The sequence below is a fragment of the Mustela erminea genome, chromosome 3, assembly GCF_009829155.1.
Source record: "Mustela erminea isolate mMusErm1 chromosome 3, mMusErm1.Pri, whole genome shotgun sequence".
Taxonomy (NCBI): domain Eukaryota; kingdom Metazoa; phylum Chordata; class Mammalia; order Carnivora; family Mustelidae; genus Mustela; species Mustela erminea.
Genome location: NC_045616.1, coordinates 60,364,170 through 60,366,575, shown reverse-complemented (window position 1 = coordinate 60,366,575; position 2,406 = coordinate 60,364,170). Strand labels below are relative to the sequence as shown.

At 42.0% G+C, this 2,406-nt stretch overlaps 1 protein-coding gene across 1 annotated transcript; it reads right to left on the bottom strand.

Annotated features, from left to right (window-relative positions):
• Positions 1 to 1,198: 1,198 nt before the first annotated feature.
• On the bottom strand, positions 1,199 to 2,081 carry LOC116586202 (SAP domain-containing ribonucleoprotein). The gene has a single exon (XM_032335884.1). It carries the CDS (start codon positions 2,072 to 2,074, stop codon positions 1,442 to 1,444), a length of 633 nt encoding a protein of 210 aa, XP_032191775.1. The 5' UTR covers positions 2,075 to 2,081; the 3' UTR covers positions 1,199 to 1,441.
• Between the last annotated feature and the right edge of the window lie 325 nt (positions 2,082 to 2,406).

Below are 2,406 nucleotides of genomic sequence, written 5' to 3'. Positions count from 1 at the left end.
GCCTGGAGCTATTCACCTGTCAGAAGCATATGACTTCAGGATGAATCAGAGCCGTGTAAATTAACCAGGGAGTACACTGCAGGCACAAATATGTTTTAAGAGAGGAAGACTGTAGCCTTGGATTTGTGGGTGGGAGTAGGCGTGCCAAGAATGAAAAACAGAGCTAGGGAAAAGAACAAAACAAATTCCTAATTCTTCTCTTCAATTGCTTGCACAGTTCAGTAGCTGGGCTTAAGTTTTCAACCAGGACAAGAGATGGGGCGTACCAACATCACCTAAAGGACTGAAGAATAGCTTAAAAATTTGTTCTGTATATGAAAGGAAGTATAATGAGAAATAATGGTATTTATTTTAAAAGAAACTTTAAAATCTGTTTCCTCAAGCATAATCAGGACTGGACTAATGGAGCCACGTAGAGTGATCGAATAAAAGTCGGCTCTCTAGTTCCTGGGCTTTATTTATGTCTCCGAATTTTAATAACCCAATACTCTTTGTAGTGATTAGGAGCAAGAAATAGGATCCAGGGGTGCCTGGGTGGCTCAGTGGGTTAAGCCGCTGCCTTCGGCTCAGGTCATGATCTCAGGGTCCTGGGATCGAGTCCCACATCGGGCTCTCTGCTCAGCGGGGAGCCTGCTTCCCTTCCTCTCTCTCTGCCTGCCTCTCTGCCTACTTGTGATCTCTCTCTGTCAAATAAATAAATAAAATCTTAAAAAAAAAAAAAAGAAAGAAATAGGATCCAGGTCACTGTAAAGAACACGTTACAGTTACCAAAGCAGAAGCCAGATGTGCTTGTGGGATATGGGACCCCGCAATGCGTTTTACAAGGCACACATTCCTGACCTTCACTGTCCCTTTGATGGAATAGTCAGAGCAGTGAAAGGAGAGGCAGGCACAGGGGAGTCAACCGAAAGGATCCTTAGGAAAGACCCTGGAGGCAGCCACTTAGACTGTTCACCTCGGAAAGGACTGCCCCTTAGCACTACCAGAGCGGCCCCAACTGGCGCAAGGAAACCACTCTACATAATAGTCCTCTCCGGTCCTTTAAACTCTCAGGTCAACAGAACACAAGGGCATTTGTTCCCCCATTTCCACCTGGGAAGTCTCAAAAACGTGAAATTTTTTCTCCCACCAAATCCATATAGCTCTAAGAAACTTTTGGATTTCCTGAAACTATTTGGTATAATTTTTTTTTCTTTTCTATTTGTTTTTTATTAACAAGCAAAATAATAATTAAAAAACAACAACACAAGAACAACAACCTTAAAGTTGGAACAGCATTGAGTCAAACTGCTGCTGAAGTTCCTGGATGTACCTGGGGTACATGCTATCTCATTGCAAGGCAGGACCTAGGCACATGACTGTGCATTTAGGTATATATATAACCAAGAAAAGTCAGAGAGATGGAAACCACTGGAGAACAGAAAGCATTAAGAGCTTTTCATCAGGCAATCCCAAAGCGCTCTGCCCTTTTCCTCTTCTTTGCCTCTGTATCCTCTGTGGTTCCTGTTCCGGCTGAACTTGTAACAATCCCAAATCGCTCCTTCCTCTTTTTCAGCTTCTCATCATCTTCAGACTTTCTGGAGATGGAAGAGACATTCAAACCAAATCTTTGAGCTCTTTCCTTTAGTTTATCCAGGTTAACCATAGGCTTGGCATCAGATGAGAGACCTTTTGATGGAACTGAAGAAATCCCAAATCTTGCTGCCCGGGCAGCTTTCTTACTCTCCAAGCTCACAGGTACACTGAATCGTTCAGCTCTCTTCTGCATTCTTTCAGTCTGTGGTATCTCAGATGTAATTTTTACCACCTTCTTCTCTGCTGCCACATCAACAGTTTTCTCGGGAGGTTCTTCCTCTTTGACAGGCAGTTCTATGGGCTTTGGTTCTTCTTCCTCTGTTTCATCTCCCAGTACATCTTCTTCATTTGCCTCCTCTTCAGCATGCTCTTCAAGATATGCCTGGAGCCTGTGGATGAGATCTTGTTTTATTCCCTTGGTCTCCAAACCACGAGCAAGACATTCCTGCTTAAGTTCAGCAAGCTTCAGTTTATGGAGCTCCACCGTCTCCGCCGCCATCTTGCTACCCCTCCTATTTGGTATAATTTTAAAAGAGCCTACAATAATTTTCACCCCATACAGTCTGCAAAAAAAAAAAAAAAAAAAAAAAAGATGGGATAATGTTTGAAAACACAAAAGTCTTCCTAAAAGTGAGACCTATGCCTTCATCGAATAGCAGAAGGCAGAAATAAACATTTTTAAAGTTATTTAGCATTCGATTGATCTGAATATTGTAAAAACTGTACCTCTGATAATAACCTGTTTTGCTCACAGTGTAATTCCTTGTTTATAGATAGAGTGGCATATTAAAATGTTTGTTTTTTGTTATCTGCCCATTTATTTGTGGACTC